At 51.6% G+C, this 27,010-nt stretch overlaps 1 protein-coding gene and 1 long non-coding RNA gene across 3 annotated transcripts in view; one reads left to right on the top strand and one right to left on the bottom strand.

Moving 5' to 3' along the window:
* SMTNL2 (smoothelin like 2) overlaps positions 1–15,504 on the top strand; it is a 26,205-nt gene extending 10,701 nt beyond the window's left edge. For both annotated transcript variants that reach the window (XM_033185021.1, XM_033185020.1), the window contains exons 5-8: positions 1,154–1,336; positions 2,604–2,721; positions 2,956–3,107; positions 14,515–15,504. In XM_033185021.1, the coding sequence (XP_033040912.1) occupies positions 1,154–1,336; positions 2,604–2,721; positions 2,956–3,107; positions 14,515–14,641 (580 nt within the window). In that variant the 3' untranslated portion in view covers positions 14,642–15,504. The remainder of the gene's footprint in view (positions 1–1,153; positions 1,337–2,603; positions 2,722–2,955; positions 3,108–14,514) is intronic.
* LOC117067886 lies at positions 14,654–27,010 on the bottom strand. The gene is made up of 4 exons (XR_004430877.1): positions 25,985–27,010; positions 20,140–20,358; positions 18,894–19,162; positions 14,654–14,840 (listed from the first exon to the last, which is right to left on the bottom strand). It is a non-coding gene; the product is annotated as an uncharacterized LOC117067886 (long non-coding RNA).

Below are 27,010 nucleotides of genomic sequence, written 5' to 3'. Positions count from 1 at the left end.
CTCTGCTTTGGACGCAGGCTGCCCAGGGTCGGCTCTGGGGTTGGCGTTTCCACGGAAGGCTCAGGGCTGGATCTCTGGAGCACTGGGTGGCAGCGTTGGGGGTAAGGTCTGAGCAGGGGGAGTGAGGCAGTGGGCCTCGGTGGAGAGCTTCATTTGGAGAAATAGGGCCACAGGCTGGTTTCTTTGTGGACCCTTCAAGTCAGTCAAAAGATTGGAGGAGGGGTTGGGCGCGGTGGCTCATACCTATAATTCCAACACTTAGGGAGGCCAAGGCGGGCAGATCACCCGAGGTCAAGAGTTCAAGACCAGCCTGGCCAACATGGCGAAACCCCGTCTCTACTAAAAATACAAAAATTAGCCGGGCATGGTGGCAGGCACCTGTAATCCCAGCTACTTGGGAGGTTGAGGCAGGAGAATCACTTGAACCCGGGAAGTGGAGGTTGCCATGAGCCGAGATAGTGCCACTGCACTCCAGCCTAGGCAACGGAGTAAGACTCTGTCTCAAAAAAAAAAAAAAAAAAAAAAAAGATTGGAGGAGGCAGGAGGGGGAGGACAGGAGCTTTGTCTTCTTCTATCCCAGCCAGCTAGGGTCCCTCGGAACTTCCTGCCCATGGGCTGCGGGCAGGGGCAGGTGAGCGGGGCCTTCCCTGTAGGGCAGGCCTCCCGCCCCAGCCAGCGGGACTGTGATTGGGGGTAGGGGTAGGGTAGCAGGCTTGGCTTTTTTTTTTCTTTAATAATAAAAGGAGAATTGTGACTTTCTGGCAAACTGTTCCGGGGAAAACAAAGGTGGTCTTTTCTCATGGTGGTGGAGGCTGGAGGCCTGGTCCCTCCGGGGCTGGTTCTGAGCACACCTCCTGCCTGTGGAGGGGTCTCCTTGTCCTCCCCAGGCATTGACACCTGCAGAGGGGTGTTTATGTCCAGATCGGGGGCCCAGTGTCTCTCCTGAGTTGGGCCTATTGGCCAGGCCCTCCTGGCAGCACAATTCAGAAAACCTGCTAAACCAGCTGGGGACCAGAGCAAGGGGGCCTCCTCTCTGAGCACCCATCACGGTGCAGGCTGCCTTGTCCACACTCAGTGCGATGGAGACCCAGGGGCCTGGTGAGCTAGTGATGCCTGCTGGGCCCAGGTCCCAACTCGGCGATTCTCTCCTCAGCCCACCGCTGGTGACACCACCCCAGTCGCCCGTGTCCCCGCAGCCACCAGCCACAACTCAGGTCCATCGGCAAGGGGAGCGTCGCAGGGAGCTGGTGAGGTCGCAGACGCTGCCCCGCACCTCAGGGGCGCAGGCCCGGAAGGCATTATTTGAGAAGTGGGAGCAGGAAACAGCGGCGGGCAAGTACGAAGCTCCCTCACAGATTCACAGATAGGCCGGGCCCCCACACTGTGCCCAGACCCAGACGGGTGGAGTGGGTGCAGCAGAGCAAGTTTCAGCCCTGTCCTGTTCCCCAGGGTGCTATTGCCCAAGACAAGATCTCTTGGGCAAGGCACAAAGTTAGGGCTGGACCACAGGGCAGGTTGGGGGGACAGGGGGCCCCAGTTGTTGGGGGAAGACAGCTATGAGGCAGGGAGCCAGGAAGGCCTGGTGAGAGCCCCTATCTCCTCCTCCATTCCCGAGGCCCCCTGTCCTGTCGCTGGTGCCCCCAGGCTGCCCTCATACCCACGCTCCCCACGGGTTGTGGCTTCTTTAGTTTCTGGGCATGACCGGGGACTGGGTGGCGACCGGGATTCCTGGCCAGAGCTGGGAGGCCCAGCGCGGGGTTGGTCTTGCCTGCAGACTGAAGGTGATGCTATGGGGCCAAGCGGCCTCCAGCCCGCTACTAGGTCTTGAGAGACCTCAGGTCTTGAGAGATTCTCGGGCTCCAGCCCACCTTTGCATATTCAGCCAGTCCTCGTGTCAGTGCACGATATTGATGCCTGCTGTGTGCAGAGTGTGATCGAAGTGTGGTATTGATGCCTGCTGTGTGCAGGGTGTGGCCCAAGCATGGTACGGATGCCTGCTGTGTGCAAGGTGTGGCCCAGGCCTTGTGGGATAATGAAGATAACAGCCAGTCCCTGCTACACTCTAGTGAGGGAGACCGACCCAGGACGTGTCCCCACTTGCCCCAAACAACCTGGTCTAGGCCATTAGGGACTGTCCTTGAGGCCCAGAAGAGGAAATCATCCCTCCTGGTGAGGAAAGAGCCATCAAGGAAAGAGGCCCCCCATTAAGAGGGGGGCTCAGAAGGAGGGGTGGGAGGAAGGAACTGGGAGAGGTGTTCCAGGCAGAAGGCAGGGGCCTAGGGCCATGTGGGCCAAGGTCTTCTGTCTCAGGATTCCCAAGTGACCCCTGCTTCCTGGGTGGGGAATAAACAGGACCTGGAGGGCTGTAGGGGTGTGGATGGTCCTGACACATACCATCAAAGAAGGCTGTGTCGCTGGTATATGGGGCCGTGCCGTGGACATGGGCACAGCTGAGCCTGTGTGCTGCCAGCGTCTCCCCTGGGTGAGCAGAGCAGGTGGGAGCATCCTCCCTGGTGGTGCAGGGATGGCCTTCCCTGCCCCAGACCCGCACGGGGAGATGGCAGCTGGAGGGCACCCACAGCAGGCCTGCCATCTCTCCGCAGGGGGAAAGGCGAGGCCCGGGCCAGGCTGAAGCGGTCGCAGAGCTTCGGTGTGGCCAGCGCCAGCAGCATCAAGCAGATCCTGCTCGAGTGGTGCCGCAGCAAGACGCTGGGCTACCAGGTGAGCCCTGGCTCCCCTCCGGCTGCTGGGACCCCCAGCCAAAGACCTGACCAAGCATTGCCATTGTTCTTATTCTCCCGCCTGGGCAGGAACCCGCTGAGGTTGGGGTTAAGGGGTAGGAACCACAGTAATTACGCCTTCCGAGTGGGTGCCTAGCTGCCCATGGCGTGTACTGAGAAGCTCCAGGAATCCGGTGTCTAGGCCCCTGCACTGACCCCACTCACCCGGTTGCAGCACGTGGACCTGCAGAACTTCTCCTCCAGCTGGAGTGATGGCATGGCCTTCTGCGCCCTGGTACACTCCTTCTTCCCCGACGCCTTTGACTACAACTCCCTGAGCCCCATGCAGCGGCAGAAGAACTTTGAGCTGGCCTTCACCATGGCTGAGTGAGTCCCAGCCCAGTCCCTGAGCCCAACTTCTTCCCCAGGTGGGGCATGGGGGTGAGTGGGATGTGGCGCCGCTATCTGCAAAGCTGAAGGACCCTGGGGCCATGTGGTCTGTGTACCTCTTGTGCAGATGGGAAGACTGAGACCTGGAGAGGGATTTTCCCAGAGTCACGCAGCACTCAGTGGTGGAGGGGGACTCTGTTCCTGGGGACCTGCCCTCTTTGCTGGGTGCCCAGCTTCCGAGGTACACTCTGGGAGACCAGCCACAGAGCAGGCATGAAGGGCAGCGGGACAGGGTCCCCCAGAGCTCTGAATCTGTCCTCTCTGGACTGATGGAGAGATGCCATTGCTTGCATGAGCCACAGCTGCCAGTTAGCGAGAAACTGGATACGATCTGGGCCACTTACAAGGAGATTTTTGCTTCCAATAAGATTTTCCTTCCCTAGGCCAGGCACAGTGGCTCAAGCCTGTAATCCCAGCACTTTGGGAGGCTGAGATGGGCGGATCATGAGGTCAGGAGATCGAGACCATCCTGGCTAACACGGTGAAACCCCCGTCTCTACTAAAAAATACAAAAAACTAGCCAGGCGACGTGGCGGGCACCTGTAGTCCCAGCTACTCTGGAGGCTGAGGCAGGAGAATGGCGTAAACCCGGGAGGCGGAGCTTGCAGTGAGCTGAGATCCAGCCACTGCTCTCCAGCCTGGGCGACAGAGCGAGACTCCGTCTCAAAAAAAAAAAAAAAAAAAAAAAGATTTTCCTTCCCTAAATGGTGTTCTAGCATTTACTGTGAAAATGCCTAGCTCCTTAGGTCCCACCCCTAGGGTGAAGACTTGGGGTTGGCTCTGGGGTCAGGAGGCACCTGGAAAGCCAGTTTGGGATTTGGTTTTTGGCCGAGGGCCTCAGGAGAGTTGGCAGAGTCAGGTCTGTCTGCCAGGGCTCCAGCGAGGGACAGGCGCACAGTCAAAAACTAGGCGAGGAGAGTTTAACAAAGGGACTCTTTACAAAGGCGTGGGCAGGAATGAGGTCGTGGGCCAGGCTCCATGCAGCAGCCTCGGGATAACAGCAGTGCAGCGGATACCAGCCCGTGGCCTGGGTTGGGAGGATTGTCTGATAAGAGCTGCGCTTTGGGCAAATGGTTGCAGTCAGCTCCCTGCGACCTGGCAGGGAGGGAGCTGTGGATAAATGTCCCAGCCTCACTCCCCTCCTGCCTCACGCCAGAGCCTCTTGGTGACTGAACCCCATCTGAAGACAGAGGGCCAGGAGCGGTCTCTGTGGTTCTTCTTGGCCCCCAGGGCAGGGAGCAGGGCACCACTCAGGAACATGAGTGGTGTTCGGGGCTGCCGTATGCTAAGCTCTCTGAAATGCAGAGAAGTAAGGCCGTCCCCAAAGCCGAGTCTTCCGGAGGGCGAGTTTGTTACTCTTTCCCTGCCTTTGTGCCTTGTGTAGTCAGCCTCTGACGCTGGTCTGCAACTGACTCTATTTGTTTCTGGTCTGAGTCCTCAGTGCCCACATTTAAGAGTGGTCCTTGGCCGGGCGCAGTGGCTCACGCCTGTAATCCTAGCCCTTTGGGAGGCTGCGGCGGGTGGATCGCCTGAGCTCAGGAGTTCGAGACCAGCCTGGCCAACACGGTGAAACCCTGTCTCTACTAAAATACAAAAAATTAGCCAGGCATGGTGGCAGGCGCATGGAATCCCAGCTACTCAGGAGGCTGAGGCAGGAGAATTGCTAGAACCCAAGAGGTGGAGGTTGCAGTGAGCCGAGATTGCACCACTGCACTCCAGCCTGGGTGGCAGAGTGAGACTCCGTCTCTGAAAAAAAAAAAAAAAAAAAAAAGGTAGTCTTCACAGTCTTGTTGGGTTGAAGGAGCCTCACCCCAGGCCTCACCTGCCTTCCTCACTCCTTTCCCAGCCCAACCACCAACCACCTGCTGACCCCGGCCCCAGCCCCGGCCCTAGCCCACCACCCCGGCCCCTGGGCCTGGCCAGGGAAGGAAGCAGAGCCAGCGGGTCTTGTATATTGTAAGGCTTGCTTTGACCTGAGTCAGCCGCCCCTCACTGGGGCAGCAACTCTCTCTGTGACGGCAGAATCGACACTGGCTCTGAGCTCCTCAGCCTGAGTTTTTGGAATATCAGTGTCAGCCCTGTTATGTTGCCTTGGATGACGCACTTGGACTCAGCCCCCTGGGGTCACAAGAACTCCTTGTATACTTTAAAAGCCTTTCTGTCTTGGCTGCTTGGGGTTAGCTGTCATCCTAATTGCAGAAACAGCCCTGGACGCGCGTGTTGTGCAACTGGATCCAGACGATGAGGTGGAGCCAAGGGGAATGGGTGGTGCAGGGAGCGGGCAGCTCCTGAGGATGGGGTCCAGCTGCCGAAGCCCAGACGTGGCAACCGTCAATCAGACTGTCAGAGGACACAGGGTCGCGGTATCGGGGTGGATACCCCAGCACCCACCCTAGCGGCGAGGTCACCCCAGCACCCACCCCAGCGGTGAGGTCACCCCAGCACCCACCCCAGCGGCGAAGTCACACTGTCTTGCAGGGTTCTTTGTTGTCTAAGTCCAGTGGTGTCTGCTTATGCCCTGGTCACCTTGGTCACCCTCCACCCTGGACCAGACTAGGCTGTGGCAGAGAGAGGGTCGCCCCAGGCCATGGGGTGGTGGCCCCGTGCCCTAGCCTGCAGGGAACACAGCTCCTTTTGGCAGCCAGGGCCAGAGGGATTCCAGGCTGTGCTTTCCCAGCACGAGGTTTGAGTTCAGGGAGCCTCTAGACTCCAACCAGATGTTTCTTCTATTCCCAGCTTGGTGGGGTGAGCGGGAGGCAGCGGCGGAGGCTGGTCCAGGTTTTGCCTCCTGCCTTCCTGGAGCACACAAGCAGGGTAAAACCATGGGCCCCGCCTCCCGGTGGCCTGAGCCTGCTCCAACTGTGGAGGGGGCAGGGGGGATGGGTCTGATGAAGCCGCTGAGATGAGTTATTGCTTTTCTGCTGACTCCATGGGGAGGGGAGGGGCGTCCACCACAGGCCTGCTGTGCGGGGACCAGAGTCGGGGGAGTTTGCTCAGAGCCTGGGAAGAGGCCTCCCCTCATGACTCATCCATAAGATTATCTCCCCGGTACTATGGGGAGAGGGCTGGGAAGACTGGCTCGCCTGCCTGGGGCCTCTGGGGAGGACAACAGCTTTGATCGCCTCCTTTCTTGGACAATAGGCTGGTTAGAAGAGCTGGCGAGAAAGCGCAGGGACACCTGTCTGAGGATACTGGCTGTCAGTGTCCTCACCGATATCCCTGAGGTTTGTGGCAAAGGCTGTCAGTTTTGCAATCTTCCTGAGGTTTGCGGCAAAGGCTGTCAGTTTTGCGATCTTCCTGAGGTTTGCGGCAAAGGCTGTCAGTTTTGCGATCTTCCTGAGGTTTGCGGCAAAGGCTGAGCAGACACGCGTGCTGCTGAAAGCCACCCAGGGTCGTACGGGCAGCAGGACCACAGGGCAGCCTGGGGGCAGGTAGGGTGGGATGAGAGGAGCCTGGGGTCTGACAAAGACAACTTCTGGAAGGGAAAGGAGGTCCCCAAACCATGGGTTCACCTTGCATGAGGAATGAAACATTTCCACGAGCAAGTGCCTTAAAGGCACGAGGATGCACCAGGGACCTTTGGAGTAAAAGTGGTGTGTGCTGCCCTCCCCCAGCCCCCACCTGATAGTTTATGGTCCCAGAGATTCCCAGTGGCCTAATCTGTGTGAGTGATGCGGTGTTGACAGCACAGCGAGCTTCCCTTGCCTGACAGGTGTTCAGGGTCTGGAACGAGGGAGGACCAGCCCCTTTTATGGAACAGGCTGAGTCAGGCGGATGCCTGACCCCTCTGCACCCGTCCTCTCCACCTCTGCAGAGGCCGAGTGCAGGACGTGCAGCTCCAGGCTTCCCACTTGCCCTGCGGGGAATGTGTCCCGCTCTCAGGTTACGCTGGAGCAGAAGGGGTTTCCAGGCTATTTGTAGTGCCCATGTGTCTCTGTCTAAAACCAGATAGGAGGTAGTAGTCCCAGTCCTGGCATCCTGGTCTGCATTTAGAGCAGGCTTAAAAAAATAAAAATAACCCGCAAACCCCTCCTCCAGCTCCCTTACAGGCCAGCCCTTGTGGTAGCTGAAGCTCACAGTAGACAGGAGTAGGAGAAAACCCCTTCAGCCTTTTCCTCACTCCACTGATGTGAGGCGCAAGCAAAGGCTCTTTAAAAATGGTAGTTGGGATTGGCCGGGCACAGCGGCGCATGCCTGTGTTCCAATCCCAGCACTTTGGGAGGCCAAGGTGGGTAGATTCCTCGAGCTTAAGAGTTTGAGACCAGCTCGGGCAATGTGGCAGGACCTCACCTTTATAGAAAATACAAAAAAAAAAAAAATAGCTGGGTGTGGTGGTGCGCACCTGTGGTCCCAGCTACTTGGGAGGCTGAAGTGGGAGGATCGCTTGAGCCCAGAGGGCAGAGATTGCAGTGAACCCAGATGGTGCCACTGCACTCCAGCCTGGGCAACAGAGTGAGACCTCATTTCAAAAAAAAAAATGTTGTCGGCCGGGTGCGGTGGCTCAAGCCTGTAATCCCAGCACTTTGGGAGACCGAGGCGGGCGGATCACGAGATCAGGAGATCAAGACCCTCCTGGCTAACACGGTGAAACCCCGTCTCTACTAAAAATACAAAAAACTAGCCGGCTGCGGTGGCGGGCGCCTGTAGTCCCAGCTACTCGGGAGGCTGAGGCAGGAGAATGGCGGGAACCCGGGAGGCGGAGCTTGCAGTGAGCCGAGATCCGGCCACTGCACTCCAGCCTGAGTGACAGAGCGAGACTCCGTCTCAAAAAAAAAAAAAAAAAAAAAAGAGATGGAGTCTCCCTCTGTTGCCTGGGCTGGAGTGCAGTGGCCGGATCTCAGCTCACTGCAAGCTCCGCCTCCGGGTTCATGCCATTTTCCGGCCTCAGCCTCCCGAGTAGCTGGGACTACAGGTGCCCGCCACCACGCCCGGCTAGTTTTTTTTTTTTTTTTGTATTTTTTAGTAGAGATGGGGTTTCACTGTGTTAGCCAGGATAGTCTCGATCTCCTGACCTTGTGATCCACCCGTCTCGGCCTCCCAAAGTGCTGGGATTACAGGCTTGAGCCACCGCGCCCGCCGGCTCCGGTGTTTCTGAGAGAGAGTGCTCCCTTTGCAGGGACAATCTGGGGTGGAAGGCAGGTGCTTTTTTTTTTTTTTTTTTTTTTTTTTTTTTTTTTTTGAGATGGAGCTTCGCTCTTGTTGCCCAGGCTAGAGAGCAATGGAGTAATCTCAGCTCACTGAAACTTCCACTTCCTGGATTCAAGCGATTTTCCTGCCTCAGCCTCCCAAGTAGCTGGGATTACAGGCCTGGCTAATTCTTTTTTTATTTCTAGTAGAGACGGAGTTTCACCATGTTGGTCAGGCTGGTCTCAAACTCCTGACCTCAGGTGATCCACCCACCTTGGCCTCCCAAAGTGCTGGGATTATAGGCATGAGCCACTGCGCCCAGCTAATTTTTGTATTTTTAGTGGAGACTGGGTTTTGCCATGTTGCCCAGGCTGGTCACGAACTCGTGCCCTCAGGTGATCCGTGGAAGGCAGGTGCTCTTGAGGGTCTGGTGTGAACTGTGCCTCAAAGACAGAGAATGCTCTCTGCCTATGGGAGGGGGAATTTGGAGCTCCCCAGGAAAAGCAGTGGATGAAGAGCAAAGGTGGCAGGTGGAGAAGAAAAGAGGGAACCAGGAGATGGTGGTTGCGTGCTGCATATTGTGACCCTCCCTGCTCCCCTAGGAACTCCTACACTCTTATGTTCTCAACTTAGAAATAACAACGGTGGGGAACAGATGGATCATGGCTCAGTGCCTTGGTTGCTGCTGGGGAAGCCAGCGATCTGGACAGTGGAGGATGACACAGGGCATGGCATCTGCTCCCATCCTGACTGTCACCCTGGACTGGAAGACTTGCCACCAGGACAGGGTCCAGGGGTCATTATCGGAGGGTAAATGCAGCCTCTAGAATGAAGAGGGGGTCAGCTTGCTGTCTTCTGCGGGGGGTGGACCACACCTCAGCAATTCTGAGGGCCTCCTATGAAGTGGGTTCGAGAGCGGCAAGACCTGGTTCCGAGGGGTGGGTCCTAGGTATCCTCTGTGGGGACAGTTAAGAAACCAGAGCTATTTAGTTCAGATAAAGAGACATGGAAGGACGGTTTTCTTCTGGTATATGAAGAGTTCTTTCATGGAGGAAAAAATTAGACTGAGAATAAATAGCCTTGTGGGGTCAGTAGGTAGAAAGTACACACAGGCACAAATAGCATAAGAAATGTCAGAAGAACTTTCTCGTGGTCAGAGCATCTGCAGAGGGTTCTAAGCTGTCCTTGGAAGAAACTGGGTCCCCTTTCCCTGGACCCCGAGATGAACAAGCTGAGGCAGGGCCTTTATAGAGGTGACTGGTGCTTCTGACGGGGGTGTTTAGATGGGCGGAGGTCCTAGAGTCCTCATGCTGTCCCCACCACTGTGGCCACCGCTGTCAGTGCTGATAACCTGGGCATGTGCGGAGCCTATTCCCACACACCTGGGATCCTCCAAGTAGTAGGTGTGGGAGTGGAGGTGCCCCAGCTGTGTGGCAGGTGGAAAGGAGGGCACCAGATGTGAAATGATGGCTCAGGAAGGTGAACTCAGGTTCCCAGCCTCTCTGAACTCAGATCTTTTCTTTTTTCTTTTCTTTTCTTTCCTTTTGTCTTTTCTCTTCTCTTCTCTTTTCCTTTTCTCTCTTCTCTCTTCTCTTCTCTTTTTTCTTTTCTTTTCTTTTCTTGAGATGGAGTCTTGCTCTGTCGCCCAGGCTGCAGTGCAGTGGCATGATCTTGGCTCAATGCAATCTCTGCCTCCCGGGTTCAAATGATTCTCCTGCCTCAGCCTCCCAAGTAGCTGGGATTACAGGCATGCGCCACCACGCCCAGCTAATTTTTGTATTTTTAGTAGAGACGAGGTTTCACCATGTTGGCCAGGCTGGTCTCCAACTCCTGACCTCAAATGATCTGCCTACCTCAGCCTCTTGAAATGTTGGGATTACAGGCGTGAGCCACCGCGCCCGGCCTGAACTCAGATTTTCAATCCTTAATCGTCGACAAAGCACCTTTACATGCCTGCTCGCGTCAGAGGGCCGACTTCCCTGATATCGAGCCCTGCCCTGGCCTGTCCCAGGGAGAAAGGGTGCCTGCTCGTTGGACCAAACCCACTTATCACCCCACAAAGCCTGTTGGATTCACTTACAGGCCACCTGCTACAACCCCAAGCAGGAGGTGGGGAGGGGATCCAGGACAGATGTCTCCATTTTGCCTTGACATTTGGTTTCTGATGGGAGGCCTGGCGTCCAGCCAGCACAGCAGAGCAGGGTCTGCGGGTAATGTTACAGTCTTTGCCTCTGGAGCACACAGCCGCGTGAGTCCTGGTAGAAAGTGCTGAGTGCGTCGTGCCAAACTGGGATGGATCAGAGGAGTTCTGCTCCTCACTGGGGTCTCCCCTCTGGCTGGGCTCTCTGGGGAACAAGATGCATAAAGACACATTGTGGAATCACAGCCTCACAACATGCCCACTGGGAGGGACAGCAGAGGTGGTATTCTGATTTTCTTTTTCTTTTCTTTTCTTTTTTTTTTTTTTTTTGAGACAGAGTCTGGCTCTGTCACCAGGCTGGAGTGCAGTAGCATGATCTCAGCTCACTGAAACCTCCACTTCCTGAGTTCAAGCGATTCTCCAGCCTCAGTCTCCCGAGTAGCTGGGATTTCAGGCGTGCACCACCACGCCTGGCTAATTTTGTATTTTTAGTAGAGATAGGGTTTTGCCGTGTTGGTCAGGCTGGTTTGGAACTCCTGGCCTCAGGTGATCCACCCACCTCGGCCTCCCAAAGTGCTGGGATTACAGGCGTAAGCCACCGTGCCCGGTCAGTATTCCGGTTTTCTGCTAAGGAAGTGGGCACAGAATGGTGAAGCAATTGGAGGAGTCGGGGTTTGAACTCGACTATTTCAATTTCACATTCAGGCCTCTTCTCTGTGATCCACCCTGCTTCTTAAAGCGAGGCGTGATCCTCAAAATGGCAACAAGAATAATCTCTGACTTTTTTGTTTGTTTTGGTTTGGGTTTTCTTGAGACAGGGTCTGGCTCTGTCACCCAGGCTGGAGTGCAGTGGTGCCATCTGGGCTCACTGCAGCCTCCACCTCCTGGCCTCAAGCCTCAAGTAGCTGGGACTACAGGTGCACACCACCATGCCTGGCTAATTTTTAAAATTTTTTATAGAGACGGGATTTTGCTGTGTTTTCCAGGCTGGTCTGAAACTCCTGGGCTCAAGTGATCCTCCTGCCTGGGTCTTCCAAAGTGCTGGGATGACAGGCATGAGCCACTGTGCTCGGCCTAATCTTTAACGTTTATTAGCTCTTTCCACGTGCCCTTGCTGTTCCACCTGATTGGCATGGGTTTATAATTTTCATACCACTCTTTCAAGGTGGATATAACTCACAGCTGGAGAAACTGAGGCCTGGATAAATGAAGTGTGTTGCCCACAGATAAATAGCTCGGAAGAGATGGAGCTGGGATTTGAACCCTGACAGCTATGCGCTTATTGGTGGAAAAAAAACACACAAAAGACTGGGGACCCCCGGAACTACAAAAGTACACACAGCTGCTGAAAGCAGGACACTGACCGTCAGGCCAAATGCAATCGTTTTTGTCTTTTTGGTTCTGCCTAATAATGTCAGGCCAGCTCCATCTGGTACCCAGGCACCCCAGGCCTGCTGTGAGCAGAGTCAGAGGAGGCAGGGGCGCAGGGCTGGGCATTCCAGAGGCTGGCTGTTGTTATTTCAGGACTCGGTGCTGAGATGCGCAGGGTGATGTGTCTTGACTGTTGATGTTCCTCCTCCCATGTCCACAAGGCCTTCAGCCTCCCTCTGAGCCCCAGTGAAAGGCCACAGTGTACACACGAGTCGAAACCAGTGAGCCAGAAGTTAAACCAGTATCTCCCAGGGCAGGAGGCAGAGGGCCCTGGGGGGCTGGGGGTGGGGCGGCAATTATTTTAAGCAATCTTTTTGAGGCCCAGCCTCGTTCTGTCTCCCAGACTGGAGTGCAGTGGTGTGATCTCGGCTCACTGCAACCTCCGCCTCCCGCGTTCAAGCGATTCTCCTACCTCAGCCTCCTGAGTAGCTGGGACCATAGGCGCCCGCCACCACACCTGGCTAATTTTTTGTATTTTTAGTAGAGACAGGGTTTCACTATGTTGGCCAGGATGGCCTCAATCTCTTGACCTTGTGGTCCGCCCTCCTCAGCCTCCCAAAGTGCTGGGATTACAGGCGTGATAAGCAATCTTTTAAACTGCCAGATATGACTCATTAGTAGACTGTAAAATCAATTTAGTGCTTCATGACCAGCATTTTTTTTTTTTTTTCGAGATGAAGTCTCACTCTTGTCCCCCAGGCTGGAGCGCAATGAGGCAATCTTGGCTCACTGCAACCTCCGCCTCCTGGGTTCAAGCAATTCTCCTGCCTCAGCCTCCCGAGTAGCTGGGATTACAGGTGCCTGCCACCATGCCCGGCTAATTTTTGTATTTTTAGTAGAGACAGGGTTTCACCATATTGGCCAGGCTGGTCTCGAACTCCTGACCTCAGGTGATCTGCCCACCTCGGCCTCCCAACGTGCTGGGATTACAGGCGCGAGCCACCACGCCTGGCCATGACCAGCATTTTAAAGAGGTAGGGTTGGGGAGGGGCAGGGGAGAGAATAAACATGAAATATCACTGAGAAAATACAGGTAGTGGTAAAGAAGTATTTCTGTGAAACTGTATTTCCACATACATGTAAGCATGTGCTGAATCATGATAAAAATATCTTCCTTACTATGGGTCACAGTAAAAAAAAAAAAAAAAAAGTCTAAAAGCACTTTTAGGAAGTAAATGGGTAAATTTATTTTTTGCTTTATTCGTTTTACATTTATTTTAATAACTCAGCGTTACATATACTATTGATATTTACTTTTTTTTTTTTTTCGAGACAGAGTTTCACTCTATCGCCCAGGCTGCAGTGCAGTGGGGCGATACCTTCACCTCTTGGGTTCACGCAATTTTCCTGTCTCAGCCTCCTGGGACTACAGGCGCTCACCACCACGCCCAGCTAATTTTTGCGTTTTTAGTAGAGATGGAGTTTCACCATATTGGTCAGCCTAGTCTCAAACTCCTGACCTCAGGTGACCCACCCACCTTGACCTCTTAAAGTGCTGGGATTACAGGTGTGAACCACCATATCCAGCCTACTTTTTTAAAAAAAACTTAAATATAGTTTCAATTCAAATTTAAATACAATATGCCAGGTACTGTGGGTCGCTTGTGCCTGTAATCCCAGCTACTCAGGAGGCTGAGGTGGGAAGATCGCTTGAGGAGGCATTTGAGACCAGTCTGGGTCACATAGTGAGACCCCATTTCTTTTTTTTTGAGACCGAGTCTCGCTCTGTCACCCAGGCTGTAGTGCAGTGGCCGGTCTCGGCTCACTGCAAGCTCTGCCTCCTGGGTTTACGCCATTCTCCTGCCTCAGCCTCCCGAGTAGCTGGGACTACAGGCGCCTGCCACCTCGCCTGGCTAGTTTTTTTGTATTTTTTTTAGGAGAGACAGGGTTTCACTGTGTTAGCCAGGATGGGTGAGACCCCATTTCTACAAAACTAGTTTTAAAAAACTAGCTGGGCCGGGCGTGGTAGCTCACGCCTGTAATCCCAGCACTTTGGGAGGCCGAGGCAGGTGGATCACCGATCACGAGTTCAAGACCAGCCTGGCCAACATGGTGAAACCTTGTCTCTACTAAAAATACACAACAAAATTAGCCAGGCATGGTGGCGAACACCTGTAATCCCAGCTACTCGGGAGGCTGAGGCAGGAGAATCACTTGAACCCAGGAGGCAGAGGTTGTAGTGAGCCAAGATTGTGCCACTGCATACAGCCTGGGTGACAAGAGTGAAACTCTGTCTCAAAAAAAAAAAAACTAGTTAGGGATCACTTGGGCCCAGAAGATCAAGGCTGCAGTAAGCTAGAGTCGTGCCACTGTACTTATGCCTGGGCAATAGAGCAAGCCCCTGCCTCTAAAAAAAAAAAAAAAAAAAAAACACACAAATTAAATAAAGTAAATCTATTTAAAGGAAACTATGAATTGTATAGGTGGCTCACAAATCTGGGAGTTTGGGAAACACTGCATTGGAGTCAGTGACTCCAAGGGTTCTGCCAGGGTTATCTGAATTCCCGGCTGGTGGGTCCTTGGGAACCTCTGGCTGCAGGCTGAGAGGCTGAGCTCTGTTCCCGGGATGGAGATCCCGGCCCTGTCGCGGCTGTGGGGCTGGCTGATGGCTGGGACCGCCGTTCTGATGGGGCTTGTGTGTTTCAGGAATCTGGCCAACTGTGAACGCCTCATCGAAGTGGAGGACATGATGGTGATGGGCCGCAAGCCGGACCCCATGTGTGTCTTCACCTACGTCCAGTCGCTGTACAACCACCTACGTCGCTTTGAGTAAAGCCCCTGAGCCTGGAGTGCCAAAGAGCAGCCCCAGGAAGAGGCCGGGGGTCCGCGTGCGAATCCCCAGCCAGGATGCCCCCAGGAGCCTTGGCGTTTGGTGTGAGCGCGCTGTTTGTTCTGTGGCGTGTGACCACACTCCCCTTTGAGCCCAGCTGTGTTACTGATTAAAAGTACTGCTGAGCTGTGGTCTGACAGCGCTGATCACGGCCAAGGGTTCGGAGGAAAAGGAAAAATTATGAGAGAGAGAGAGAGAGAGAGAGAGAGAGAGAGAGAGAGAGAGAGAGAGAGACATTGGTGCTAAGTAATGATCTTCCTAAAGAAATGCTTGCGTTTATAGATTCCAGAATGCTCACGTACGATTTTCCCTCTGGTGAATTCGATACATCGGCTTTACAGGGTTACAGTGATTGCCAAGTGTTTTTTTATCAAAATACCCAGAGTTTTTTTACTTCCTCACGCGATTGTAGGTTCCTCTCCTCCCTCCCTCTGGGTCACTGCCAGGAAACAGACTGCTTAATCAGCAGCTTGACAAAGAAGACCGCAAGTCTTGGGAAGAAACAGTTTAATCACTCCCAAGTCCTGGGCAACAGATGACCTTCAAGTCACCTCTGCTCTCCGGGGAGATGGGAAGGCTCTCGCCTTGGTCCCAAAGCGCTGCTGTTCTTCCCAGGAGGCCCCACAAGTGTTTGGCTAAGCACAGGCTCTCGGGAATTTAACACTTTCGGGGAAGGATAGGCCCTTTGTGCTGAGACAGAGTTTTTATTACATCTTTTTTAGGGGATTTGCTGCAGATATTTATAAAAAGCAGCTCCCTCTGTACCAGCGGCCCATTTGTACATAAAAAAGATGTGTTGAACTTTACTTGGGGTTTGTTATTTCTGTTTGGGAGATGGGGGTTCTGTGAATAAGAGACTTTACACACCTTCCAAGTGAATAGCCACTAAATTCCCACCCCTGTTCCTGTACTTCAATCACCGGCCTAGAAAGTTGAAGATGGCATTTGCTGTCACCTCTGAGCGTGCCTGTCTCCCGTCTCCATGCTGTGGAAGGAGCGTCAACAGAAAGTTCCCCTTGAGATCCGTCCTCTGGATGTAGACTGCAGTGTTTGTGATAAACAGTGGCCCAAGACAGCAGGGTTTGGGGTGGTCCCGCACTTGGAGGAAGCCTATCAAGGAACATTGGTTTATTTTCACAGCTGTTTGGTGGTAGGATTTGCATAGAAAAATCTTGAGATTCTATAGAGCTCCAGCCATTAGCTTATTCTTATTCTCAGCCAAGAATCGTTGTATAATTGGGTTGGATTGTAGCCATGCACTTCTAAGCCTTCCCTATAAGGAGCGAATCTGTGTCTTCATCTCATGCAGCGGGCTCTCCACACCAGTGCCTGTGTGTCTTTGTGGGGTCCCATGTGTCCCTTGGGTGGTATATTGGGGTGGGCAGGAGATCCCTGGGGGTGTCAGGAGGAACATGGCAGAAGCCTGCAGGTGGGTGAGCAGCATTCTCCATGGACTGGTTGGTCCGGGCTGCAGTCTTACCCTCTCTCTCGGATTCTCCCACACTGGAAACCATTCCCTTGCTAGCTCTCTCCTCTCTTGTAGGCTTGGGAAGGAGAGCCCTATTGTTAGCAGAGACACATACCTGAAGCTTAGGGTTTCAAACCTGAGGCCAATCTGGAAGAACAAGGACTCTGTGAAAAGCATGCCTGTATGTTACTGAGTCCTCACACACGTTACATAGAGACCTGCCAACCTGCCCACATGGCCATACGCTCTGCGCGTGAAGCAGAGCAGATCCTGCCAGAATGCAGAACAATTTCTTTTAAACTTTAGGAACGGTGTCCCTCATGCCTCACATTCAGAATGGGACAGACTCGACATTTGTTGTTGTCGTTGTTGTTTTTTCAGATGGAGTCTCGCTCTGTCACCCAGGCTGGAGTGAGTGGTGCCATCTCGGCTCACTGCAAGCTCCGCCTCCCGGGTTCCCGCCATTCTCCTGCCTCAGCCTCCCGAGTAGCTGGGACTACAGGCGCCGCCACCACACCTGGCTCATTTTTTAAAAAATATTTTTAGTAGAGACGGGGTTTCACCGTGTTAGCCAGGATGGTCTGGATCTCCTGGCCTCGTGATCCGCCCGCCTCGGCCTCCCAAAGTGCTGGGATGACAAGCGTGAGCCACCGCGCCCGGCCCAGACTCGAGATTTTAAAGTTGGTTCCATGATGTTCTTGTCTGTGGTCTTTGTTGGGGGGAGGGGTGAGGGATCATAAGAGAGTTGATGAGTTTTAAACTTGATTTTACCTCTAAGACAAAGCATGAGAAGAAAATCCGTCTGGGTCTCACAATCCTGAGCTATTTGGAAGCCGAAATTTTAGATCTGGGTTCCACGAAAGCTCCCCGTTTGTGAGACCCAATTTCATCTTGCTTTCCACCCTGGTAGGGAGGATTTCACATCTTTTTCCCCCTTTCCCGAGAGAATTTTTTCTTGGAGCTGCTCATAAGAGTCTTCTGTTTTTCCAGATAGATTCCTTCACCTGGATTTTGTTAAAATTTATGAAGTCGGATCAAATTGGCTTGTGTGTTTCCCTGAAGTGAACGTTTCACCAGAGCCACGATGGGTTTGAGCCTTGCTGAGAGCTGATGGAGATTTTTCAAGGCGAGCGAGAGCCTATAAGCACTTTCTGAATATGACAAAACACATGCTGGTGAGGGGAGACCATACAGGCCAGGTGTTTGCAGAACAGTTTGTTAAAGCCAATGAATTTCGCAAATGTGCTAGATGGTGAAAAGTTCTCAGCTTTCCCAGTTGCAGTGATCAGGACTCTGTAACTGGAGACTGGTGTGAGAGAAGATTTTATTCTCTGCCATCATGACCGGGCCTATATGACTGCAGGCAATTGCACAGAAGACTAGAAATGCTGATTCAGTTGGTCAGTTTGGGATGGGACATCTTACCAGTCTGCCAGAACCAACTCAGGCTTGGGTTTCTCCAGCTAGTGATGGGTGACCAACTCATTCTGATGAGTTGATTACGCCTGTGGACATGGCCCACTTGATTTATTTTTTCTCCCTCTGTTAGCTGTGCTCTCCCAACCACATGATAAATGGACCCAGTATGATTATTTCTGAGCCATCTTATCTCTCTTTTAAAGATTGGACTGGGTTTGCTTTTAGAGCTTTTGATCTCTTATCTCTTGTTGCTTGGACTTGCTTTGACACCAAACAGCCCTCATAGTCTTTCGAAAGAGCACCTTAAAAATTCCTAGGCTGGGCGCGGTGGCTCATGCCTGTAGTCCTCGCCCTTTAGGAGGCTGAGGCAGGACAACTATTTGAATTTGTGGAGTTTGAGACCAGCCTGGGCAACATAGTGAGACTCTGTCTCTACAGAAAGTTTTAAAATTAGCCAGGTGTGGTGGTACAGGCTTGTAGTCCCAGTCACTTGGAAGGCCAAGGTGGGAGGATGGCTTGAGCCTGGGAGATCAAGGCATTAGTGAGCGATGGCTGTGCCGCTGCCTGGGTGATAGAGCAAGACCTTGTCTCGGAAGGAAGGAGGGAGGGAGGGAGGGAGGGAGGGAGGGAGGGAGGGAGGGAGGAAGGAAGGATCCATACCTAAGACCTGTCTACTCCCTAGAAAGCACCAAATAAGGAAAAGCACCAGGGAAGAAGGAAGGTAAGAAGGTTATGCTCTCTGAGGCATCCAGGCAGCCTTCACTGGAGGGACAAGGTCCAGGCAGGTGGGATAACAAACTGGAAGGGGCCCTGAACCAGGGGCAGGTGATATGGATGGCAACCAGAGAGACACCAGACGGTGTTACTGTAGGTCTTGACCGTCACCTTCATCCCCGAAGCTGATCCAGCTTTCTTACTGTCACGTAAGTGGATGTAAAATTGATCTTTAGGGATCTGATTTTTTGTTTGGTTTTGTTTTTTTGAGATGGAGTCTCACTCTGTCGCCCAGGCTGGGGTACAGTGGCGTGATTTTGCCTCACTGCAACCTCCACCTCCAGGGTTCAAGTGATTCTTGTGCCTCAGCCTCCTGAGTAGCTGGGATTGCAGGTGTGTGCCACCATGCCTGGCTAATTTTTGTATTTTTAGTACAGATGGGGTTTCACCATGTTGGTCAGGCTGGTCTCGCACTCCTGACCTCAAGTGATCCGCCAGCTTCAGCCTCCCAAAGTGCTGGGATGACAGGTGTGAGCCACTGTGCCCGGCCGGGGGATCTGAGTTTTAATCACTCCCAGTAGCAAGCATCCTTACCTGGTTTGCAGACTGAGTGGCGTTTGCACTGCCTGGGCTCTTCCTGGCTTGCCTGCTCCTCTGGCTGTTGCTTTCCCTCCTCTGTGCATTACAGCCTCCTCTCCTCGGCTTGTTGCTCCTGTATGCTGCGTCCTAAGCTCTGTGCTTCTTCCTTTACGTTAGGGTTCGTAGCCCAGGGCTTTGGGGAGTCTGTGGATGTCCAGATTGAGTGGTTTACCTCAATTTGGTTGAGGTTGCAGTAAGCCAAGATTGAGCCATCGCACACCAGCCTGGGCAACAAGAGTGAAATTCTGTCTCAAAAATTGCATCATTTCTTTGATGTTTACTGGCTAGCATTCTTCTGTAAAGAAGGTCTTTCCCTCCCTCTAACTCAGTTTTTGAGTATTGCTGGAGGCCCATGGATTCTTTTGTTTTTTGTTTTTTAATTTAATTCAATGTGTTGTAATCCCTTACTGTTGTAATTTTTTTTGATGCTCAAACTGTTCAGAGGGAGAAGACAACACTTGTGTCTTTTTGCCATATCCCCATGGTTCTTTGACCACTTTATTTTATTTTATTTTATTTCATATTTTTGAGACCGAGTCTCACTCTGCTGCCCAGGCTGGAGTGCAGTGGCGTGATCTCAGCTCACTGCAACCTCCACCTCCCAGGTTCAAGCGATTCTCGTGCCTCAGCCTCCTGAGTAGCTGGGACTACAGGCATAAGCCACCATGACCGGCGAATTTTTATATTTTTAGTAGAGATGGGTTTCACCATGTTAGCCAGGCTGGTCTTGAACTCATGAGCTCAGGTGATCTGCCTGCCTCGGCCTTCCAAAGTGCTGGGATGACAGGCGTGAGCCACCGCGCCCAGCCTTTGAGCACGTTCTTGCTTTCTGGCCCGAGGCACTCCAGACTGACCTTTTGCTTTCCTTGCCCCAACTGTGGAATCAGTCATTTATTCAAATCCTGATCTCTTGTGGTGGATAATTTTTTTTTTTTTTTGAAAGATAGAAAATTTTATTTCACAGAAGCTGAAACATGCATGGGTGGTAAATAAATAGATATTAAACTTCACTAAGTAGGCAGAGAAGTGAGATATTTCACATCCATCAGATTAGCAAAAATTAAAAAGTATTTTAATGCTAAGTATTGGCAAGAACACTGAATGAAACAGAACCTGCTGGTGGAATGTCATTGGACTCGATATTGGAAAATAAATTGATAATAAAGAGAAGAAGCGAATATGCATTTATACCACGACTCACCAGCTCCACTTTGAGGATATGCTCTAGAGAAGTTCTTGTACATGGGCACAAAAAGATATGCACAAGAATGTTCACACTAGCAATGTTCATAATGGTCAAAAATAATAGGTAGGCTAAATGTCCTTTCCCAGGAAATTCATAAGTAGATGGTGGTATAACCATGCAATACAATAACATAGAAGGTGAAAATTAGTGACTGAGAGCTCCAGGTGTGGATCGCTGTAAGACACAAAATGTTGACAGAAAAAAAGCAATTTTCATAAGCATACACACGGATAATAACATTTCTATAAAGTGTTTAAAAATGGATATTAGCCCGGCGCAGTGGCTCACGCCTGTAATCCTAGCACTTTGGGAGGCCAAGGTGGTTGGATCACAAGGTCAGGAGATCGAGACCATCCTGGCAAACACGGTGAAACCCCGTCTCTACTAAAAATACAAAAAAATTAGCCGGGCATGGTGGCGGGCGCCTGTAGTCCAAGCTTCTCAGGAGGCTGAGGCAGGAGAATGGCGTGAACCCGGGAGGTGGCAGAGCTTGCAGTGAACCGAGATTGTGCCACTGCACTCCAGCCTGGGCAACAAAATGAGACTCTGTCTCAAAAAAAAAAAAAAAAAAAAAAAGGATATTAATACTATATATTGCTTAAAGATACAATACATATATAGTAAAATATACAAAAGTACCTGGAAATGATAAAATGCTAGATTCCCTCATCTAGCGGATTGGAAGGAGGCTGCAGTTAGAGAAGGGGACACGCAGACAGCTTCAATTTGATTGCTAATGTCTAATTTCTTTTTGTGTGTGTGTGTATGTGGTGGAGAATTTTTATGTCCCAGTGAAGGTCCAGGAACTCGTTGTGCTCATTTTGCTGGGTGTCATGCTTCTAGACCCTCTCAGTGAACACAGCTAAGATGTTTTAGAGGAACCTCCCAGTGTACTGAAACCTCCAGCTTAAATTCAGCTCCACAGGCCTCGTCTGTGCTTTAGTCCATATGTTTCCTTTTCTCAAACCATCCTGATTCCAACAATTTCAATATGCTTACAAATTTCTTCTGTACTGCAATACCCAAATCTGAAACAATCATTTCCGGATTTTTAAACTCATGTCACTGCCAACAACAAACCCACCAACTAAGGTTTGAGATTTCTCTTCAGCCCCTTTCCCCACCTTTGGGTATATTCCCTAAGGGTGCACAGGGTAGTGGATTCAAAAGTTACTTGAGGCCAGGTGCCGTGGCTCACGCCTGTAATCCCAGCACTCTGGGAGGCTGAGGCGGATGGATCACTTGAGGCCAGGAGTTCAAGACCAGCCTGGCCAACACGGTGAAACTCCGTCTCTACTAAAAAGACAAAAATTAGCTGGGCATGGTGGCGCATGCCTGTAATCCCAGCTACTAGGGAGGCTGAGGCAGGAGAATTGCTTGAACCAGGACCTGGGAGGTGGAGGTTGCAGTGAGCCAAAACTGCGCCACTGCACTCCAGCACGCAGAGTGACAGAGTGAGACCCTGTCTCAAAAAAAAAAAAGAAAAAAATGTTACTTGAATTATTTCTGTTTGTATTCGATTGAAGGTTTGTTTCCATGATTTTTATTTTCTTTTTTTGACTGGTAAATTCTTTACCTAGGTCAAAACTCAAAACTATACAAATAGGTATAATCACATTCCCGTTCCTCCATCTGTTCCCACCCTTAGTCTCTGTTTTCTCCTCCTTGCCTGTCTTCTCCTTTTCCTCCTTTCCTTTTTGCCTTCCTTCCACAACAATAAGCAGGTACATACCTATGTTATTCTTTTCTTTGCTTCCACAAAAGATAGCATAGTCCGGCCGGGCGCGATGGCTCAAGCCTGTAATCCCAGCACTTTGGGAGGCCGAGACGGGCGGATCACGAGGTCAGGAGATCGAGACCATCCTGGCTGACACGATGAAACCCCGTCTCTACTAAAAAATACAAAAAAAACTCGCCGGGCGAGGAGGCGGGCGCCTGTAGTCCCAGCTACTCGGGAGGCTGAGGCAGGAGAATGGCGTAAATCCGGGAGGCGGAGCTTGCAGTGAGCTGAGATCCGGCCACTGCACTCCAGCCCGGGCGACAGAGCGAGACTCCGCCTCAAAAAAAAAAAAAAAAAAAAAGCATAGTCCATACTCGCTGGTGTACCTTGCTTTTTAATTTTTATTTTCATTAACAGGTGAAATCATCTCATAGAGATCCTCCTCATCTTTTTTTTTTTTTTTTTGAGACAAAGTCTTGCTCCAGGACGCAGTGGTGCAGTCTGAGCTCACTGCAACCTCCACCTCCTGACTTCAAGCGATTCTCCTGCCTCGGCCTCCCAAGTAGCTGGGACCACAGACACCTGCCACCACAGCCAGCTAATTTTTGTATTTTTAATAGAGACGGGGTTTCACCATGTTGGCCAGGCTGGTCTCAAACTCCTGACCTCAGATGGTCCACCCACCTCAGCCTCCCAAAGTGCTGAGTTTACAGGCGTGAGCCACTGTGCCTGCCTGATCCTCCTCATCTTAAAAAAATGCCTGCATAGGCTGGGCACGGTGGCTCATGCCTGTAATCCTAGCACTTTCGGAGGCCGAGGCAGGTGGATTCCCTGAGCTTGAGAGTTGGAGACCAGCCTGGGCAACATGGTGAAACCCCATCTCTACTAAAATACAAAAAATTAGCCAGGCATGGCGGTGTGGGCCTGTAAACCCAGCTACTCGGGAGGCTGAGACAGGAGAATCATTTGAACCTGGGAGGCGGAGGTTGTAGTCAGCTGAGATAGCACCACTGTACTCCAGCCTGGGCAACAGAGCAAGACTCTATCTCTTTTTTTTTTTTTTTTTTTTTTTGAGACGGAGTCTCGCTCTGTCGCCCAGGCTGGAGTGCAGTGGCCGGATCTCAGTTCACTGCAAGCTTCGCCTCCCGGGTTTACGCCATTCTCTCGCCTCAGCCTCCCGAGTAGCTGGGACTACAGGCGCCCGCCATCTCGCCCGGCTAGTTTTTTGTATATTTTTTAGTAGAGACGGGGTTTCACCGTGTTAGCCAGGATGGTCTCGATCTCCTGACCTCGTGATCCGCCCGTCTCGGCCTCCCAAAGTGCTGGGATTACAGGCTTGAGCCACCGCGCCCGGCCGAGACTCTATCTCAAAAAAAAAAAAAAAATGCCTGTATAGTTACCTACTGTGCTAGCTGATCATTTGTCCAACCTGTCTCCTATGCAGGGATATCTTGGGGTTTTTTTTCCAGTATTTTGCTATTACAAGCAGGACTGTGGCGAGCAGCCTTGGGTGTATGCTGTTTTGCATTTGTGGGGGTGGATCTTCAGGGTTAGTTCCCAGGATTGAGATTGCTGGGTTCAAGGGTAAATAGATATTTTGTCAGACATTGCCAAAATCTTCTCTGTTTTGCACTCCCATCAGAAACATGAGAATGCTTGCTTTACCCTCAACGGCGAGTGCCGTCAGGTTTTTGAATTTTTAGGTGACAGATGGTGTCAGTGTGGTGTCAATTTGTGTTCTCTTATCAGCGAAGATGAGCATATTTTCATGTTGACGGGAGCCTTGTATATCTTGTTCTATGAACTCTTCTGTCTTTATTCATTTTTCTATTTTTTCACTTGATTTTATTTATTTATTTATTTATTTTATTTTTATTTATTTATTTATTTTTTGAGACAAAGTTTCACTCTTGTCACCCAGGCTGGAGTGCAATGGCACAATCTTGGCTCACCGCAACCTCCGCCTCCCGGGTTCAAGGGATTCTCTTGCCTCAGCCTCCTGTGTAGCTGGGATTGCAGGCATATGCCACCACACCCGGCTAATTTTGTACTTTTTTGGTAGAGATGGGGTTTCTCCATGTTGGCCAGGCTGATCTCGAACTGTCAACCTCAGGTGATCTACCTGCCTCAACCTCCCAAAGTTCTGGGATTACAGGCATGAGCCACCATGTCCAGCTTTTTCACTTGATTTTCAAGAATGTGTGTGTGTGTGTGGTGTGTGTGTGTGTGTGTGTGTGTGTCAGAGTCTTACTCCCATTGCCCAGGCTGGAGTGCAATGGCATGATCTTGGCTCTCAACAGCCTCTGCCTCCTGGGTTCAAGTGGTTCTCCTGCCTCAGCCTCCTGAATAGCTGGGACTACAGGTGTGCACCACCACGCCTGGCTAATGATTGTATTTTCTGTAGAGACGGGGTTTCACCATGTTGGCCAGGCTGATCTCAAATTCCTGACCTCAAGTGATCTGCCTGCCTCAGCCTCCTAAAGTGTTGGGATTGTAGGTGTGAGCCACCGTGCCTGGCCAAGAACTTTTTATATATCAGAAAGATTTCTGAGCTGAGTACAGTGACTCACATCTGCAGTCTCAGCAATTTGAGAGGCCAAGCTTGGAGGATTGCTTGAGTCCAGGAGTTCAAGACCAGCCTGGGCAATATAGTGAGACCCCATCTCTACAAAAGGTTTAAAACTTAGCCAGGCATGGTGGCACACACCTGTAGTCCCAGCTACTCGGGAGGCTGAGGCAGAAGGATTACTTGAGCCCAGGAGGGCGAGGCTGCAGTGAGCTGTAATCGTGCCATTGTACTCCAGTCTGGATAACAAAGTGAGACCCTGTCTCTAAAAAAAAAAAAATACATAAAAGATTTCTGTATCTCTCCATCCCAGCTCTTTCTACCCACTCTGCCTGTAACCTGATCTAGCTCATGTCCAAGGCTTGGATTTTTCCATGTAAGTGTTGAGTTGTGGTAATCAAAATGTAATGGTTATTAGTAGTAGGGCTAGCAGGGTGTTGATTGTTAAGGCTAACATTAGGTTAATTACTCTTTTTCGAATGTTGTCGAAACTAGTTGATTGGAACTCAACCGTACTGTCTATACTTGGGTTAGAACTACTAGCTCCTAAAACTGGTTTCCAGGCCTCACTCTCATCCTTCTCTAATCCGTTTCCATCTTGGAACTAGAATGATCTTAAAATGAACATCTGATCATGTCACCACCTCCAGTGACTGGATTCCTTTCGTCCTTGGGATAAGCAGTTTCTTAGCGGGGCATGGGGGACCACCTCCCCTGGCCGTGTGCTCTGTCCTCTTTTGTCTTCAAAGCATCTTTTCCAAGAGCTGTATGGGGTCACAGAACGAGGGGCTTTGTGAAATTATGCTGGCAGCAGAAATGAGCAGACCTGGCTGCTTAGGTTGGCTACTTTGTCTCATGGTCTAAGCACCATTTCCTTGGTGAGGCCTTCATCAACACCCCTCCATCATCTCTGTTCCCAGAGCACCGTGAACTTCATCCTGTCACTCACAGCTCTTGTTTGATCACTAGACTGTAAGCTCCCCGAGGGCAGAGCATGCACCTGCTTCCCTACTGGATCTAGCAGGCGCTCCATCAGTATTTCTTTTTTGAGACAGAGTCTCGCTCTTGTTGCCCAGGCTGGAGTGCAGTAACGCGATCTTGGCTCACTGCAAGTTCCGCCTCCCGGGTTCACGCCATTCTCCTGCCTCAGCCTCCCGAGTAGCTGGGACTACAGGCGCCCGCCACCACGCCTGGCTAATTTTTTGTATTTTTAGTAGAGATAGGGTTTCACCGTGTTAGCCAGGATGGTCTCAATCTCCTGACCTCATGATCCACCTGCCTTGGCCTCCCAGAGTGCTGGGATTACAGGCGTGAGCCACCGCACCTGGCCTCCATCAGTATTTCTCAATGGATGGCTTGTACTGCTGAGTCGACAGGTTGTTTGGTGCCAGGGAAATACAGGAGGAGTGGAATGAAAGAGTGAGTGGTTCGGCCCAAGCTCCTGAGGGTTAAGTGCTTTTACTTTCAGAATTAATCAGGTGCCATTGAATTTCTTTCCAGTGGGACCTTCTTACCCAAGATGGCTTCAATTCCAATCACCAGAGAGTTTTGAGAACCAGTGGGAGGGGTTCCTGGGCAGCAGGGCTCTGGTCCCATCGGCATTTGTTTATTCAGCTGATGTTAATAAATGAAGCTGAAGGTAACAAGCTGTCACTTAGCCTCTCCAGGCTGGACCAGAACTGCCATTGGTTAAGTTTCAGATTTCAGCCCCAAAGTACAGTGTCACCACCTTGGATGAAGGATAGTAATTAGTGTCCTGAGGGAGATCACAGTCTCATTCCCTTCCACCACTAGCACGAGGCTGAAAAAAAAAAAGAAAATCAAATTCAGTTAGAACAGAGACGTGCTGAGAAGCTGGGCCAGTAACCCTGCGGGGAACCTGCCGTTGTTTGTCAAAAAACGAGGCCAACGAGGAAGAAGCTAACCACGCCTCCCACTCCACTCGCTTTGGAACCCACAGAATGTTCAACAGGGCAGCACCTTTCAATTAGTAAGACACTCAGATTCCAGCCTGGTGCAGTTAAGCGAACTGGATTAACCACGCGGCACGTGGCAGAGCCACAGTGCAAACCACGGCTCCTGCTGCCGAGGAAAATGCAGACTCCTTGGCCGCTCGGGGCTGTGTGTCTGACGTGAGCAGCCTCGGGGCAGAGACGGATTCCGTTCATGTCCGTCTGCTCTGCCATCCCAGGCCTCAGAGGCTTCTGTTCACCTGACCATGGCAGGGTTGTTCTGCCTGCCCGTGAAAACCACTCCAACCATCGTGGTTACCATTGCATTGCACGTTGTCAAATGTGGGGAACATCACCTTCCAGGCCACTTAAAGCACTCTAATAAGGGCTTTGACAAAACACAAGCGTTATTATGAATATAATAATTATCAGGGCTAGTTGACTGTCCTGGCGGTTTCTGGTCTGCAGAGGGTTAACAATGATGACAATGATGTTACCCGCTGGGTTGGGTTTCTCATCTGCTCTATCAGGCCCACCCCCTACTCGGGACTGATTCTCCACATCCCAGATTCCTGTCCCCCACCCCCA

Source organism: Trachypithecus francoisi, unplaced genomic scaffold (genome assembly GCF_009764315.1).
Source record: "Trachypithecus francoisi isolate TF-2019V2 unplaced genomic scaffold, Tfra_2.0 Lachesis_group20, whole genome shotgun sequence".
Taxonomy (NCBI): domain Eukaryota; kingdom Metazoa; phylum Chordata; class Mammalia; order Primates; family Cercopithecidae; genus Trachypithecus; species Trachypithecus francoisi.
This window is presented reverse-complemented; position numbering and strand designations above follow the sequence as displayed.